This window comes from Xyrauchen texanus, chromosome 29 (assembly GCF_025860055.1).
Source record: "Xyrauchen texanus isolate HMW12.3.18 chromosome 29, RBS_HiC_50CHRs, whole genome shotgun sequence".
NCBI classification, from domain to species: Eukaryota; Metazoa; Chordata; class Actinopteri; order Cypriniformes; family Catostomidae; genus Xyrauchen; species Xyrauchen texanus.
In genome coordinates this window covers 29383410-29399550 of record NC_068304.1, presented here as the reverse complement: position 1 = coordinate 29399550, position 16141 = coordinate 29383410, and the positions used below count along the sequence as shown (strand labels likewise).

At 38.3% G+C, this 16141-nt stretch overlaps 1 protein-coding gene across 1 annotated transcript; it reads left to right on the top strand.

The window, feature by feature from the left end:
* The first annotated feature begins 414 nt into the window (after window positions 1-414).
* LOC127622647 (P2Y purinoceptor 1-like) lies at window positions 415-3035 on the top strand. The gene is made up of 2 exons (XM_052096662.1): window positions 415-974; window positions 1220-3035. The coding sequence occupies exon 2, from the start codon at window positions 1267-1269 to the stop codon at window positions 2314-2316; it is 1050 nt and encodes a 349-aa protein (XP_051952622.1). The 5' UTR covers window positions 415-974; window positions 1220-1266; the 3' UTR covers window positions 2317-3035.
* The last annotated feature ends 13106 nt before the right edge of the window (window positions 3036-16141 follow it).

Here is a 16141-nt window from a genome sequence, read left to right as displayed (position 1 = left end):
GTATACTTTCCATGAGGTATATCAAAAAAATACAATCAGTGTGTGTGTGTGTGTGTGTGTGTGTGTGTGTGTGCGTGCGTGCGTGTGCGCTTGTGTGTGTGTGTGTGTGTGTGTGTGTGAGAGAGAGAGAGAGAGAGAGAGAGAGAGAGAGAGAGAGAGAGATTGAGATTGATTGCTTATTCATGCTACAGGTTTGTAAGTTTGTTTAGTTTTGCTTGTCACAAACTCAAAAAGTCTGATCATTCTGGATAGCCTGCACAGATTCTCCAGGCTGTAAAACCTGTTTTGGTGGCCTCTGGTTGGCAACGACTCAAATCGACACCAATAACTGGGAAGTATTTCGACGGTGAGGAAATGTATCAATCATCACATGAAGCGTTAATAGAGGTATCGCTCTTGATCTAGTCCCTCCTCTTTCCGGCAGCAGCACAAGCAACAGTGGCTCGGGAATTCTGATTGTTACGCACTCCATTCATCATCAAGATTCGGTTCAATGATTTGATTCATTTGAGTCACCCCGTCTTGCGCAATGGAGTCATCACATCTAAGCTGTCCCCCTAATCGAGATTTTTTAGTTTTTCCTACCATATTTAAAAAGTATTTTATCATTACTCCAGCACATCGACCAACCGTCTCATTTTACTTCAGAATGCAGAATTCTCTCTTTCAAACACTTCGCGAATCGGTTCGTCCGAATTATGAAAAATAACCGATTCAAAAGTCTCGATTCGTTCACGAATCGAACATCATAAGTTCCTTCAGCAGAGTGTTTCACGCGCTGTACAGTCATTTTCGCGCGTCCACCGGTGTCTGTTCGAGACAGTAGGCGCTACTTTCCAGGATCGCTCTTAACATCCATGGGCCGTTGGAAGTCACAAATTCCTCTGGCGGGACGGCTACATATCCCACATTCATACTGCTGTTGATTCCAGTAAACGCGCTCTAGGAATGTGGCATAAAGGCGCGTCTCGTTGGTGAGTGAGATCGACTTTTTCTCTTGTCCTCCAAGGGCTGTAATTACTGATTTCGCAATATAGGCTGCATTTTGCATTGTCTTCAAACGGGACAAATGACTTTCTTCTTTCTCATGTATTTTCTTTTCTCTTTCAAACCACGCATGCAGCCATGAATGGAGTAAACACTAAGGTTGTGAACTTAATTACGTGGGCGTGATTGATCTACATATATCTCTGTTGACTGTTTTCTATTCTTATCATAGATCACATACCTGCTGAGACCTATTGATCACTATACATACATGACAACATGACAGGGGAGTTTAATAACATAACGTCACTCTTGATTAACGCGACCGACTTTCAAAACAACACGAGAGGATGCTCATTGACCAAGACTGGTTTTCAGTTTTACTATTTACCCACTGTGTACATTATTGTATTCATCGCTGGACTAATTGGAAACAGTTTGGCCATATGGATGTTTGTGTGTCACATGAGGCCATGGAGTAGTATCTCCGTATACATGTTCAATTTGGCTCTCGCGGATTTTTGTTACGTGCTGTCGCTACCCTTTCTCATTTTCTACTACTTTAATAAAACAGACTGGATTTTTGGGGACGTGTTATGCAGGCTGCAGAGGTTTATATTCCACGTGAATCTGTACGGGAGCATCCTTTTCCTGACGTGCATCAGTGTGCACAGGTACTCAGGTGTGGTCCATCCTCTGAAGTCATTGGGGAGGCTGAAGAAGAAGAACTCTGTGCGCACGGTCGCTCTCGTGTGGGTCATTGTAGTGGTGGGAATAGCTCCGATTCTCTACTACTCGCGCACGAGTACTACTAAAACAGGCTCCACGACGTGCTACGACACCACTTCAGAGGATGAGCTGCCCGGCTACTTCGTCTACAGCATGTGCATGACGGTTTTTGGCTTCTGCATCCCGTTCATCATCATCCTGAGCTGTTACGGAGGCATTGTCAAGGCTCTCATTTATAATGAGATGGACAATTATCCACTAAGGAGGAAATCAATTTACCTGGTCATTATTGTGCTCACAGTCTTCGCAGTCTCCTATTTGCCCTTCCATGTCATGAAGAACCTGAACATGAGGGCTCGCTTGTACTTCCAGAGCCCAGACATGTGTGACTTTAATGATAGAGTTTATGCCACTTACCAGGTGACAAGGGGCCTGGCTAGTCTTAATAGCTGTGTGGACCCTATTCTGTATTTCCTGGCTGGGGACTCGTTTAGACGCAGATTGTCCAGAGCCACCAAAAAAAAGTCCTCCAGTAAGGGAGATAACATTCTCGAGTCCAAGAGCGAGGCGACAGCACTTCAGGACAATCGTGTGATCTGAGAAAAATTTTATGTGTGTGTGTGTATGTGTGTGTGTGAATTGTGATCTGTGACGCCTGTATGTTGTGGAACTGAGCACATTCCACTAGGCTGATGGGATGCTTTATTAAATTAGAGTTAGCATACTCAAAATCATTGTACTGTACTTGTGCCAGTGTTACTAATTGTATTACTATTAACACATGATGTATGGTGTTTTTTTGTTGTGTATTTGCCTAATGTGATTTTCCTCTTAGAATAGATCAAAACTGACTGCGGACTCTGAACTAAAACAGAACAAACATTTACTAACTAACTGTTTATTGCATTAACAGGAACAATTTCATTGCACATATAACAAGCACTGGCATTTTATTTGAGGATGCCTTGAATGACACCAAGCACATTTTAATCTCTGCTTTGTTTTCAGTGAATGGTTAAGATACACTATATGTAAAAAAAAAAAAAAAAATCATGAATTGTCTACCTGTGGCTGTTTTACTGTACATTTTAAGGCATCCAAGATTGTTTCAGCTGCGATGTGATGAATTTATGTATTGCTTTGTATTTTACTCTGATACTGTAAAGATGTGTGACCCAGTGCTGTGTAGATCAAATGAATTTCAGCCCATGAATTATGAAGGAAATTCTATAACCATGTTTCAAATAGTCAGTAAATATTGTATGTGCATAATATCATGTGGTATTTAAAGCAAAAAATAAATAAATACAGAGATACATCTAAAAGATCAATGGATATGTGTGTTTTTAGTGCTGACTTCATTGAAGTTCTCAACAGTTTTTTTGAATAGTCTGTATCCAGTAGATTATTAAAGGGATAGATCAGCCAAAAATGAAAATTCTCTCAACATTTACTCACCCTCATGCCATCCCAGATGTGTGTGACTTTCTTTCATCTGCTGACTAAAAACAATGTTTTTAGAAGAATATTTCAGCACTTTCACTTCCAGTGACAAAATTTGAAGCCTCAAAAATAAAATAAGGGAAACATAAAAGTACTTCAGATGACTCCAGTGGTTAAATCTGTGTCTTCTGAAGCAATTTGATTGGTGTGGGTAAGAAACAGATCAATATTTAAGTCCTTTTTCCTGCACTTTCACTTTCTCCTTCTTCTGTGTTTGGTGATTCTGGACAGGGACAAGAATTTTTGACAAAAAATCACCCAGACCTACCATATCACATCTGAAGTCATGGATTTAACCACTGGAGTCATCTGAATTACTTTTATGCTTCCTTTATGTGGATTTTGGAGCTTAAAATTTTTGGCACCCATTCACATGTGTTCTAAGGACATACAGACCTGAAATATTGGGACAAAAACAAAGTGGAACAGACCGATCAACACAACACTACTCCAGCCAGTCAGCAACAGGGGGTGGTTCTTGCGCGTGCACAGGATGGGGGGTGGGGGCAGAGCGAGAGTGAAATTTATAAGAAGAGCAACGGCAAATCTGGCTGTTGCAAACGTTTTAAACTCCAAAGAGGACATATGGCTGAGAAACAGACCAAGAGAAAAAGGTCAGACAAATCTAAACTATAAAAAGTAGGATTATGCTAAGTCGAGGCCTAGGAGCTGTTTTTCAGGGGTGGAGAGACCTCCGAGAGGTAAAACGCTTGAAGGCGGATGCATAAGTTGCCTTTTGTTTTCTCAATAGGTGGGTAACATAAATGTTGCTATGTTTCACAGAACCCATATATGCTTGTGTTGTGATGTTAGATTTAGTAGCAGGAGAGATGTGAGTGTCTGGAGCTGGTGTACGTAAAACTATCTTGTGTGCATGAATTTGGGAGGCAAGCTTCCAAAGGAGTACTGAAGGGAGGGAAGTGTTTGTTTTGGCAGTTGAGTTTGAATATCAACAGTGTTTCTCAGGAATCGTTGTGTGCACCTTTCATCTTAATCGAAAGGCATAATGTTGATTACCACAAAAATGTATTTCAACTTGTCCTTCAACTTGGTCTTAAAACAAAAATGCAAAAATCTGGGTTACAGTGAGGCACTTACAATGGAAGTGATTAGGGCTAATCTATACATGTTAAAATACTGTTTAAAAAGTAAAGCCACACAAGACATAAATACAGTATGCATGTTAACATAAAATCACCTACTAACCTTTTCTATGTAAAGTTATATCCAATTCTACAACTTGTTACCGCCGTAACACCGCAAACACTAAAACGACTGTCAGAACAGTTTAAACAACTTTACAGCTTAAATACCACACAAGTTTTAACAGAAGAATTAATGTAAGTGTTTTTATAAATTATAAGCTTTACATACTTTACTTTAGAAGTCAAAATTATTTTTGTGGTAATCAACAGTATGTCACAAATGCTGTTGATTGATCATAACTTGTATTGAACGCAGAATATTCCTTTAGTAGTCTAATCTGTGCCCTGTACGTTTTTCTGTTGAAGAGTAAAATCCTGTTTTAGGGGAAAACAACAATGATGCAAAGATGTCCTCACCCTTTGCCTGATGCCTATTTTTCATAATTGCTCTACTTCCTTAGCTCCATTACTTACTATACTTTTCTATCTCTCCCTTGAAGTCCAAGCCAAAAGGTATCATGAAACAGCACCCGATTCACGTTGCACCGTTCTCCATTGCATTTCTTTTCCCTGAGCAGGTTGACAATTTATCCCTCTCAGTGTTGGGTGTAATGCAATTACTAAGTAATTAATTACTGCAATTACATTACTTTTTCATTGGAAAAAGTAAATTAAAGGATTACTCTTATTTTTTCAGTCATTTAATTACAGTTACTTCAGATGTAATTGAGTTAAATACTGTATAGACAATAGAGCAATTCTATATAAAATAATAGTGAATTTAAAATCAAAATTGAATGTCTAATGTTAAAAGGTATGTTTTCTAATTTAATGCAGCCCCCTTTAAATTCTTTGGCCAGTTCATGAATAATGTATTTGATTTTATATGATTTATTTGAAGGGATTAAATGAACAATTTCATGTCTATTCTTGTATTTTTCATCTGGTCGAGGTTGATAAGAGTTTTAGAAAGAACTTTGTAATGAGTAATGCAATTATTTTTCAAACGGAGTAATTAGTACAGTAATCTAATTACACTGTAGAACTGCTACTAATTAGCAGTTAGTAACTGATTACTTTTTAGAGTAACTTACCCAACACTGGTCCCTCTCACAGGAAAGGACTTGGAGAGAAGGGGAAGGCATAAACAGTACTGCATTTTCTTTTTTCCCCAGAGTCCTCCTAGCCACTCTTTGTGAGAGGAACAAAAGCAGATTGGATACTAATGCTGGTTCAGGGTTGTTATGGGATCTGTGGCTGGGTTTAGGGATTTCGGGATATTATAAACCTCGTAAAGTTAAACTCTAAATTTGAATGACTGGATAAGCCGCATTTGAAGTCATTGTAAAATGCTGATAAACACACACCTTTGACCGCATGCATTTTCCATATTTATGTGCCAAATTGTTAGGTTGCTTGATAACCGTAAACAGCAAGGCTAATGAACAATATTATTTAGCAGAAGAACTCAAGGGATTTGACTTTATTTTTACTATACCTTTTAGACAAATACGTCATATTGTGGCCTAACCCGTGGTCAAATCACTGTAATGTTTGGCTTCTTGTGGCTTACTGCTGTAATAGTTCGGCACTGGATTAATGTTTTACAATTTTCTGTTTAAGGGCACTTAATTAAGGAAACTTATTTTAATGGCATCTTGTTATTCATGGCCATAGCAGGGAATTCTGGGCCCCCTGACTCTATATTGCTCTGGGCCCCTTTCCTATTGAAATTACAATACAGTTTTGAATTTGTTGTGGGCCCCCTTGTTCCTTTTGGCTCCTAGAATCATTACCAACTTTCATCCCACTAGCTACAGCCCTGTTTGTATGCCACAGAATATACGTTCACTAGACACATGTCTCATGTTGCTATTAGTGTTTTTCAGTGTTATGCACTTAGAATGAGTGATGATATACTGTATTCATCAACCAAAGATACAATATGAGGCAACTGACTACAATGAGTCTTGCACCTGTGTAATTTATTCAATGTTTGTTTTCTTAATAAAAATGTGAGTTAGTTTGCAAAAGAGTGTGTGTCTAAATAAATGAGTACGCTAGTTAGCATGCATGCTTCTGCTTGCTTATATGAGAGTGTATGTTTGCTGCTGTGGGTTTCTGTGTTTGCTGGAGGAAGAGGCCCCAACAATGCCAGCTTCAATGAGGCCTGCTGAGGCATGAAAATCAGCAAGTCCTGCCAGTAACTCCTCCTCCATCTCGTGCTCTTTCATACTATGACACCATTTAAACCAGCCCTCTGTCAAGTTTAGAGGGGTGGAGAAAAAGGAGGGGCAAGGATAGAAAGGGAAAGAGAGAAAAACAAAAACAAGTTTTCTTTTTCCTGGAGGATCAAAGCGATGGAGAAAGGGCCAAGTAAGGTAGAGTTTTTTGAGCTATAATGGGTGCTTTGCAATTGACACTTGTTTTGCTTCATGACTCAGATTTTACATTAAACATTAAGTGTTGAACCGACACCACTCCAAAATTGTTTGTTATGCAAAAGTAAACAAAAAATCCCTAAAATAATAAAATATAGATGTTTATTATTAGGCCTTGCAAAAACAGAACAGGCCCAGCCATATGCAAAATTATTAATATAGTAAACACAGTAATTAACATGAATTAACAATGAACAATACTTTAATAGCATTTATTCATCTTGGTTACTTTTAATTTCTAATTTTGATTCATTAAATGATAAATATTTACATTATTATATGTTAACATAAGTTGATGCATTATGAACTAATAGAAACTAACAATGAACAATAGTATATTTATAAATTAATTTGTAACACTTTACATTAAGGTTCCATTTTTTTATATTAGTTAACATAAACTAAAAATGAATAATACTTTTAAAGCATTTATACTATTTTCTTAATGTTAGTTAATAGAAAAAATATTGTTCATTCTTAATTCATGGTAGTTCGTGCATTATCTAATGTCAACATAAACCATTTTTATTTTAACTACGTATTAGTATATGTTGAAATTAAAATGAACAAAGAATTGTGAATGGAAAAAAATATTGTTAATTGTTTGTGCGTGATACCTAATGAATTAACTAAAGTTAATAAATTAAACCTAAAAAAATGAACTGTGTAAATTAATGGGACCCATGTGGATGTACTTTTCCCAGTGTGTCAAAATTTTTCCTTTTTATATGATCTGTTTAATAATTGTAATATTTGGATGTAGCGTTGTTTTTTCTCTGCTGTTTGTGACCATATCAGAACAGGCCTGTGTCCCTCTTATTCAGATCCACTTCTCTAACTAACTGTGACCTAAAGTACAATACATTTATTTTCTTTAAGTAATGCTTTTATTTTTATTTTTATTTTTTTTCTGTGATCCACTAGAGCAGTTGAGCAGCAATAGTTCCAATCAATCCAAGATCAACCAAAATGTAATATCTATTTTAGTCTTGTATAATTTGTGTGGAATGCTTTTGGCCAGACTAAATGCTGTCAGAGTGTGAGAAAGTTGAAATGAGCATGGTCAATTACCATCCAGCTGAAAATTACAAAATTGCCTCTTGGCATGAAATGCTCTAAAGAGTATTGAAAGCATGTCTCAGATACATTACCCTGTTATCGAGTCATAAGCTTCCTTGGAAGACAAAAATCGTATCTATCAATCATTATGCTCATTTCTAAACCTATTACTACAGCGTTCCTTGAAATCAATAGGTTGTGCATTGTGCCTTTCACAAAGCAAGATGACTTTTATTTAGAGTTCGCTGTCTGTAAATAATGTTGAGGAAAGATGGTTAAGAAGCTGATGATTCCTCTGGTCATATACCTCAAAGAAGAAAATGACATTTTATTATATTTCTTTCAGGAAGACTTGCAGACTTCAGTGAAATTTAAGATGACATTTATTTGATGAATATAAAACAGAAAAGTAATGTCTCTCTTTGGCGTAGGCCCCATCTGGCGATCCTAAGAACTTGTACTCGGAACCGTTATATCCTGCCAGAGATAGGAGGCAGGGGCAAGGAGCCTACCCCAGTGCAGGAAGGGGCTCAACTGGTGGTGGTGGGGTGGTGGAGGTTGCCATGTTAGCATACTGAAACAGCAATGTGACTTATAAAGCAATGGTTTACATGTGATTGGCTGGGAATTACCCAGCTAATGGTGTGATGATTTTTATAAGGGATGTTTGTGCGGGGAGAAACGAGGAGTGAAATAGTTTTGATATGATTTGTTAGGCAGGTTATGCTTCTGCTCTGGTTGTCAAACAAGATTTTCAACAGCCAACTTAAGACAACATGTTACTTATTTTAGATTTCACTTGTAGAGCTTGACCCACATAAAAACAAAAGCTCTATAGAATACAATGGCAATGACACTGACTTTTTATCTTTTAATCTCTTGTGCCACAGTTTTATTTGAACTAGAAAAGCTATAGGCTTAACTATTAAACTTTATGTGTGCTATTTTAATATGACACTTGATTCAATACAAACATGGGTTGCTTTTCAATAATGTTGTTTAGGAAATTCCAACGTTATCCAATGGAGCGAGGTATTTCTTTTGCAGCCAAAAATATTAAAATGGCTGAATGAAATGTTTTTTTTTTTCCTTGTTGAATAAAGATACAGTGTCTTTAAATGTATCAGTGTGACTTGCTGGTATCTATGAACAAGTCTTGCATTGAGCATGTCCTGCCAAGGAACAGCGTCACAAGTATGCACCAATGGATATATCTGTCACAGTTGCAGCAGAGGCTTGGCCAGAACATCTTCATGCCTGTCTTTTATTTTTACAAGGCAGTGAGTTTTATATCATTATTGAGCCTGTGACCCTATGTAAATAGTCATATAAAGAAAGGCTGACCCTTTCTAGCTAGCATGCCTTTACATGTATACTAAGCACACACCTGCTGGTAGAAGAAATGATTTATGATTATACATTTTGTGAAGGCTAGACTGCCCTCCCATGTTTGCTAATCACACATAGGCTACTGGTTGTGAGTAATACAGGTGTAATATTTTGAGTCAAATCCACAATATTGTGTTTGCATGTGGTGCAATGCCCTTGCAACAGTGACCTCATACTTGCATGTTGTTTCAAGGCCATAAAATTAACCTATTGTGATGTTACTTGTTGCCCAGCCACGTTGAATATGTGTTTCTTTCATTCAAAACAAATGGCACAATAAAAATAAAGGCATCTCAGCTTTCCAGTTTCCTAAATTACATTTATATTAACTTTTACAATTTGGCTGCAGTCACAGATTTACAAGCACCAACACAACCAAAACCACCCCGCAGAGGACAATTAAACGAATGGAAACAATAATCATCATCATCATCATCATGTCCCGTAACCCCCCAAGGAGAGGTCGTTGGGGTACTAAAGACGATCTATTGACCAGCTCTCTCCATTTCACTCTGTCATCTGCAGCTCTCATTGCTTGGCTGAGCTTCAGTTTAGTCTACCCTGGGATGTTATCTTCCCATCTCTTCTCCTGTCTCCCTCACTTCCTGTTTCCTCACACAGTACCTTGGAGGATGGTCTTTGCTAAATTTGAAACAATAATAAGCTCAGTTAACACAACTGTATGAAGGCAATATATTCACACAGATGTTCATTTGAGGTACACAGCAAAAAATGGAAGTGGAACAGGCCAAAATACACATATATTCTGTGTGTGTATTGTCTGAATATCTTATGCTCTTTGCTTCTTAGGTAACTTTGTCTTTCTTTAAGAATGTTCATTTTTAGAAAACAAGACAAAGGTACAACACACTAACTACAGTGTGTCCTACTTTATTTTGCCCAAAGGTGCAATATACAGAACAGAGCACATTTCATGAAATACTGTATCATAAAATGCATTGCGCTCAACTTGACCTTCCATTTCCAGTGTGATGAATGAACTAGAAGTAATGCAGCTATGACTTTGTAACATCTGTTTTTTATTAACTTATATTTATTTAATTGGATTGCCAATATGGGAGAAGTATATACTGTATCTTACCAAATTAAGTAAGAAAGTACTAAATAACCACTTGTATTTCCAAGATAATAAAGATGGCACTCAAACGAAACATGATAAGTGCAATGGTGCAACATTATCATGGACTTATAACATTATCGTGGGAATAATGCTTACTATTTAATTAACTAATTAACTATAAAGAAATAGGCTGTGCAGTAAAGCAGTCAGCTAGTATTCCATCCCTAACAAAACAAAAGATAAGAAATAGGATAATCCTCAAAAAACATGTTCAATTAGACGTAAACTTTCTTAAGTCTTTTTACAAGGTCACGTTTATGATGTTCTGCCTCAATACTGTGGACTAATAACTGAAGCTTTATCTTAAGCCTGAGAGATAAGCTCTGTGTTCAAAGTCAGCAACCATGACCTTTTAGCCTTGTTACACTGTAGTGTATATAGTGTATCTGCTACCTGAGTCTCCTGATGGAATTGGGAGATGAGGGGGTCATAAAAAAAGCGATATCGACTGTTCCAGACAGCAATTTAAGAATGCAATTTGGGGAGAGGATTAAGGAGGTGGGATGGCAATGACTGGCCATGCAGGCAGATGTATGACAGACACCAATAGAGGTTATACAAGATAAAATTGTTTGGCAGGAATGAACTGCATCTCTTTAAACTGGCAGATAAAATGTGTGTATGTGAGACAGAGAGCAATGGGAGAAGTAGCTGTATGTCAAGATAGCAGAGTGGATGAGACAGGTACTCCTGCAGGTCTCGTTTAGACACCCAGGTGAACTGCTAACATCACTAGAGTTCATTTGTATCCCTGTATTATCAAGCTCAGACAGAAAGAAAATGACAGAGATGGAGGGGGAGAGATATAATGATAATGCTGCTAAGTTTTTAAAACCTGTCTGTTAAACCACAAACTGCTGTCAGGGATAATTTAATTAGCTGTGCTGTGATTAAATGTAAAATATAGAATGGCCAAGCACATCCTTAATTAATGCAAAGTATGTTTTTGGCAAGAAATAAAGCAGCAGGACACAGAATCTTTGCCAAGATCAATTCAGCTCTTCTTGTACACCACAGTGACACAGTTGGAACAAAAGTGCTAGACACTCCTCAATTTCTGAAGTCTGAAGAGGGCTGTGACCAAATTATTGCATTTTAAATAAATATAAGTACTTTGAAGGCAATGGCAGCGTGCAAGACTTATCCTCCCCTTTCTAGACAATTTAATGTGTCCTACACACCTGCCTGCCATACACCCATTTACAATAAAAATTTCAGAGAAGTAATTAGTCCTTTGTAGGATTACTTGGTTTGAGTAACTTAACCAACACTGAGTATTATACATTATAAACTATAAATCTTGTGACATATATTAATTATTAGATTCAGAAATTAAAAAAAGCTGGCTTATTTTCTAATGTTCAAAATATTTGAAGTTTGTGAAAAGTTGTAAAGCAAACTAAAAATGTGTGATAGGAAAAGAAGAACACACACACATACACACACACACACACACAAACACACGCAACACACTAACATAGCTATGCTAATATCATTCATAACTCTTCCAAAAAATAAACCTTTTCATTACACATTCCCACTGCATACAGTATTGTTAGATCACCCTGACTCATAGTAATGGATACAGGACTGCAGCAGTGCTTTGTGTGATAGAAGAGAACACTTCTTGCCTAGTCTGGAAGAGACCGTTATGAAATACAGGACTCTGTACTTTAGATAGACTGTCCATTGCAACACTAACACTGATACAACCTGATACATGCTGGTGGAATAAAACAGATTGTTTTATTTGTTGTTGTTTTTTTCAATTTTGGTTTCTCAATTGTTTTTCAATAGAAACACAGTGTTATTTATCTTAGTGTTACTACAGTTTTACCCTCTCTTTAACCCATCTGTAACGGGTTCAGGATGGGCAAGGAGGAGGCAGCAACCGGCAGGACATTCAACATAACTTTAATGATGTAACTAAATTTAAAACAAACATAAACACACACATACAGCGTGGCCACATGTGACTCTCTCTCTTTCAATGTGGCATCTCCGGCTCCATCTCTGGAGGGAAGACGCTGCTCTTTCAGCCATTCAACCAGCCGATGGTCCACTTCGCCTAATGGGAACCAGAGGAGAGATGAGGGGAGGGAGAGGGGAGAGGGACACAGAGAGATAACGAGAGAGAGGAGAGAGAGAGAGCGAGAGAGAGAGAGAAAAAAACTTGCTCGCCGGCCCACAGCCACTCCTCCGCCCTCCTGCAGTCATTCCTCCCTGGGCAGACGGCTGGTAGTCCCTGATGGATGGAATGGCTCCTCCCCTTCCTGGCGGATGGCAGCCGGCAGCGACTCATCTGTCGCCAGGAATGCACATCCCTCGTCCATCCTGGGTTTTGGCACCAATGTAATGGTTTCAGGATGGAAAAGGAGAAGGTGAGAACCGGCTGGACAGTCAACATAACTTTAATGACGTAACTGAACTTAAAACAACATCACACACATGCCCGAACTGGTGTCTCTGACTCCACTTTATCACTCTCTCTCCCTCTGATTAATTGACTCAGCGCCGGACGTGCACTCTCATGGCCTGCCACTCCCCTCTCCTCGTCGCACCATCCTTTCTACATATCGGCATAAGTACATGCCCACTAACACATGTTTTAGAAAAATGCGGTTTGGCAGAGGGAATGAAATGATAGTAAACCTCTATTAGCTGGATGAGAGCGTTTGGGGAGAGATGAGCCAGCAGGTGGTGAAGAAACTGACAGAACACATTTGCCTTTGGAGTGCAGCACACAAACTATTTAAAAAACCTCATTGCCCTCTTCCTCTTTCTGCAGTCTCCTTGTTCTGTTTTGTTAAGTTTCTAACTAAACTTCTACCTGCTCTTGACTTACCCTATTAATTCTGTGTGCCTGCAGATTGCTACTGGCTGTATCACAAGAATGAAAGAGAGAGAGAGAGAAGGACCAAGATGGAGGGTGTTACAGAGACAGAGAGAGTGTACCCCTTTAACCCTCTCTGATTAATGACCTAGGTATAGCCACTTTTTTACACTATGGGTAGGAGTCTCTTGCTCACTGCTGTTTTAATGCCACTGAATCATCTTTAATGCCACTGAATCATCTTTAACATGTTGTCCATTGTATGGATAATTTATCTCTGTAATTAAAGACTGCCTGCATGAATTGGCAGTTCAGACAGGTCTCCAGATTTTTGTCATCTGCGCAGTCTATTAGGTGGAGACGTTCTATCCTATAGGCATTTCAGAATGAATGCAGAGCATCAGAACTACAGCATCCCGTTATTTATCATCAGACGCTATTGTAACAGACAGGGGGTTAGATAGATGCATTTCATTAAAATGATTATGTGTTTATGGGCCATGGAGCTGGTGAATTTAAATGCCTACCATCAGTATTGTTTTGAATTATGTAGTTTTAAAGTCTTCGATTTATAATTTACAATCCTATTTATATGTCCACTGTATGATTTTTCTATATGGATGTGCTCTGTGTGCAGCAGTTCAAATATATACAATATAGTCTCATCATAGTCTTTGCAGGTGACATTCAATCAATCATTTGCATGGGCAAGTCCAACTTGAAAAACTGCTGACATTCATTAAAAAACAAACACAAAATTGGAATCTACAATAAAAAAATAACCAAAACCCTTTAGACTATCAGATTAGCAGAGAAGAATTGGCAGATGCACTTAAGAAACTAAAACCCAGAAAGGCATGTGGTTTAGACAACATTAGAACAGAAATGCTGATGCACAGTCCAGCAGTACTGCAGGAGGCCTTGTTAAAACTCTTCAATCTGGTTCTGCAGTCTGGCTATTTTCCTGACACCTGGAATATGGGCTTAATACATATATATGGAGACAAATTCGACCCCAATAACTACCGAGGCATTTTTGTGAGCAGCAATCTGGGGAAGACGTTCTGCTGTATCCTGAACGCCCAGATATAGGCCTTCCTTAACAAGCACAATGTCTTGAGTAAGAGTCAGATTGGATTCCTACCAAACCACCGACCACATTCACACGCTACGCACGATAGTCAACCAGCACGTGCATCAAAAAAACAAAGGCTAAATTTATGCATGCTTTGTTGATTTAAAAAAAGCATTCGATTCCATTTGGCATGATGGTCTATATTATAAAATTCTACAATCCGGCATTGGGGGTAAAATGTACGACACTATCAAATCTATGTATTCAGACAACAGGTACACAGTTAAAATTGGCAATAAAAGAACAGAATTTTTCACTCAAGGGCGAGGAGTGAGACAGGGCTGCAGTTTGAGTCCAACTCACATTTACATTAATGAGTTAGCAGTGCTACTGGAACAATCTGCAACACCCGGTGTTACTCTAAATCATTCTGAAGTTAAATATCTTCTCTATGCAGATGATCTGGTGCTGCTGTCGGCTACTGCACAAGGGCTACAGCAGCACCTGGACCTGCTGGAGAACTACTGTCAGAACTGGGCCCTGACAGTCAATCTGAAAAAAACTAAAATTATGATTTTCCAGAAAAAAGCCAGATTACAGGACACCAGATACACATTCACTCTGGGGAACACTGCAATAGAACACACCCGACACTATAACTACCTCGGTCTAAAAATTTGTGCTTCAGGGGGTTTTGGTCTGGCAGTGAATTCACTAAAAGAGAAAGCTAGAAGAGCATTATATGCTATTGAGGGCAAATTTACCCAATTCCTGTAACAGTCTGGTGTAAGATCTTTGATAGTATTATAATGCCTATTTCTCTGTATGGATGTGAGGTTTGGGGTCCAGTCTGTATGGCAAATTACTCGAGATGGGACAAAGATGGCTCAAATTTTGGACACACCTAAATTCAAGTTCCCCAAACACACTGCAACATGAAGCCCTTAAAACCCAAGAGCTGAAGCCTAAAACCAGTCCCCTTAGTCAGCTGGCTCTGAAACTCACAAACCCACTAACAACTAACAAACACCAGTTTCAGACCAGCACTGCTGAACAAAGCAAATCAGAATAAACCAAATCATAAAAGAAAGCAAAAATTCATATTTGGACCATTGGGAAAATGAAAGTAAAAACCAAAGCAAATTGGAATGTTATCGGCCCTAAACAGAACATATAATCTGGCAGACTATCTCCACACTGTAAGAGATCTAAAACAGAGATGGATCCTCACCAAATACAGACTCAGTGATCACAGTCTGAACATAGAAAAAGGCCGACACAGAAAACATGGCTTCCAAAGGAAGAACGAGTCTGTGCTCACTGTGACACGGGTGAGGTCGAGACAGAGACACACTTTGTCCTTCACTGTGAGAAATTTACAGAGGTGAGAGAGAGAGATACCTCCACAAACTCTCAAACCTCATGCCACAGTTTTCCAGTTTGGCAGAATCCGATCAGATGCTGGTGTTACTGGGGGAGGACCATCATGCATCAGTTGCAGCTAAATTCATTTTCGAGCTGCACGCCCTCATAAACCAATCACTGCCTTAATGTACTTCATTCACAGTACATTTATTCTCTTATGTTCATAATGTCTTGTTAAATGCATATTTTACTTTATATTGTATAGTGTATATTGTTATTATAGTTTTTTATTTTATTCATTACCTGGCACCTTATTTTAATTCTAACTTATCATTATTATTTGTCTTGTCAATATCTGTTTTGTGTATTAATGCATTGGCAATATTGTATGTAAACACAATCATGCCAATAAATTACTTTTAAATTGAAAAATTGAAATGGAAATTGAGAGAGAGAGAGAGCACATAACTGCTA